General features: G+C 39.0%; 1 protein-coding gene across 1 annotated transcript; it reads right to left on the bottom strand.

Annotated features, from left to right (window-relative positions):
* Positions 1 to 755: 755 nt before the first annotated feature.
* On the bottom strand, positions 756 to 1709 carry LOC104861090 (olfactory receptor 7G2). The gene has a single exon (XM_010622405.2). The coding sequence runs from the start codon at positions 1707 to 1709 to the stop codon at positions 756 to 758; it is 954 nt and encodes a 317-aa protein (XP_010620707.2).
* Between the last annotated feature and the right edge of the window lie 441 nt (positions 1710 to 2150).

Here is a 2150-nt window from a genome sequence, read left to right as displayed (position 1 = left end):
TTGTTGTTTATTTTTCACGAATAGCAAACCACACAGATATTTAAAGTATTTTCATTTAGCATCAAATTGTCACATGGCTTCTGATAGATGAAGAGAGCATAAGGGATATCTCAGGAAAGCATTTGATAATTTGTGGCATTTGCACATTAACATATTCCTCTAGTTTCAAGTTGCCCCTCAAAAGAAAAAAAGCCTGTTAGGAAAATAAATTGTTGTGTACCAATTGGCAAACCTCCATACAAGGCGAGGAGTTACGACAGGTCTTCGGATAAGAAAAATTCTGAAAAACTATATGACACTATTAATAGTTTTAGGATTGTTTCCAAACCATATCGAAACTCTGGTTTAGCTAATACCTTTGTCCCATGATCTTGCTGCCACTAACATTTTCTTGAAAAGCAGCCCCTCCTTAGTACAGAAAACAATCAAATGCTCATTCTCAAGCTCCAATGCTCCAGGAAATCAAGCTCAGAAGTTTAACATGAATTTTCACAAGTTACAGTGATACAGAACAATAAAGTCAGTTTTCAAACGTAAGTTGAAACATATTTCATCATTTTTTTTTTTTTTTTTTGTACAAGGAGCCGAAATCAGAACCTTGCACTTCCAAGGCAGGTGGCAGAATGACTGAGTCAAATTCTCAGCCTACAATTATTACATCTAAACTTTGAGTCCTATGGACTTAGTTGTGGAAGTGTCTATTACATTGGCTTACTCAGAATGCCTGTATTTTCATTCTTTCTGGAAGTTCAAGTTCAAAGCACACGAGACAATCTCACAAAAGGATATGGTCTGATGATTTTCTTCAAGGCTTCTTTCACGTCTCTGTTTCTCACGCTGTAGAGAAAAGGATTCATCAGTATAGGGACCACCGTGCACATCAAGGAAGCAATTGCAGAACTGCTAGATGAACTCGTGAATTCAGAGCTAGAATATACCTCAAAACCTGCCCCATAGAACAAAGACACAATTGAGAGATGTGATGCACAGGTAGAAAAGGCTTTATACTTTGCTCTAGCTGAATGCATTCTCAGGATGGATGAGAAAATTTTAACATAAGAGAAAATAATCTCAGTGAGACAAACAACAGCCAATATGCCAACCACCACATATACCAAGATGGTACTGATTAAGGTGTCAGAACAAGCAAGTTTGATGAGCTGGGCAAGTTCACAGAAGATGTTTGGGATTGTCAGGTCTGTGCAGAAGGACAGCTGCAGCACCATCAGACTGTGAAGCAGTGCATCCACAATGCTGATGGAAACAGACAGTACAATCAGTAGGACACACAGATGGGGACTCAGAATGACTGTGTACCTAAGGGGATTGCAGATAGCCACATAACGGTCATAGGCCATAACTGCAAGAAGAAAGTTTTCCATTCCACCAAAAGTCAGGGCAAAGGAAATCTGGCTGAGGCAGCCTGTGTAACTGATGGTATTATGCTCTGTCTGGATGTCCAAAATCATCTTTGGCACCTTGGTGGAGGAGAAACAAATGTCAGTGAATGACAGGTTGGATAGGAAGAAGTACATTGGAGTGTGGAGGTAGGAGTCAGAGCTGACGGCCAGGATGATGAGCAGGTTCCCAAACACTGTGACCAGGTACATGGACAGGAACACTCCAAAGAGGAGGGGTTGCAGGTCTGGATCCTCTGAGAGACCCAGAAGTAGAAATTCTCCTACCCTTGTGTGGTTTTCTGATTCCATGTTTTTGACGAAGCTGATTGAGAAACACAGAACATGAAACAAAGACCATATCCTTCCTTTTACAAAACACAAGTATATTGTAAAGTGAAGTAAATATTACTAATCTTTCCACATTCTTCCACTGTATTTCCCTGACTATACAAATTATATTACTAAAAACCTTGAACCAACTCAAAGGAGTCAAATATGAAACAGTATATAGGGCTTTTCACTTTACTATTTGCCAGACAAGAAAACTGAATGCAAACTGTACTAAATCTAATTCAATAATAACTACTTCAACCTATATTTAAAATTGCTCCAGTGAGTGCACTGTAAATGAGAAAAAATTTAAACTGTTAGAGAAGCTAGAGTGTCCTCACTTTTATAATGGGGAAACCATTGGAGAATGCTGTGGGCATGTTGCAGAAATGAGAATGAGAACCCAACTTATTTGCTAAC

This window comes from Fukomys damarensis, unplaced genomic scaffold, assembly GCF_012274545.1.
Source record: "Fukomys damarensis isolate Sample0158 unplaced genomic scaffold, DMR_v1.0_HiC HiC_scaffold_30, whole genome shotgun sequence".
NCBI classification, from domain to species: Eukaryota; Metazoa; Chordata; class Mammalia; order Rodentia; family Bathyergidae; genus Fukomys; species Fukomys damarensis.
This window is presented reverse-complemented; position numbering and strand designations above follow the sequence as displayed.

Coding starts and splice junctions, on each gene's coding strand:
- LOC104861090 (XM_010622405.2), bottom strand. CDS start 1,709: ATGGAATCAGAAAACCACACAAGGGTAGGAGAATTTCTACTTCTGGGT.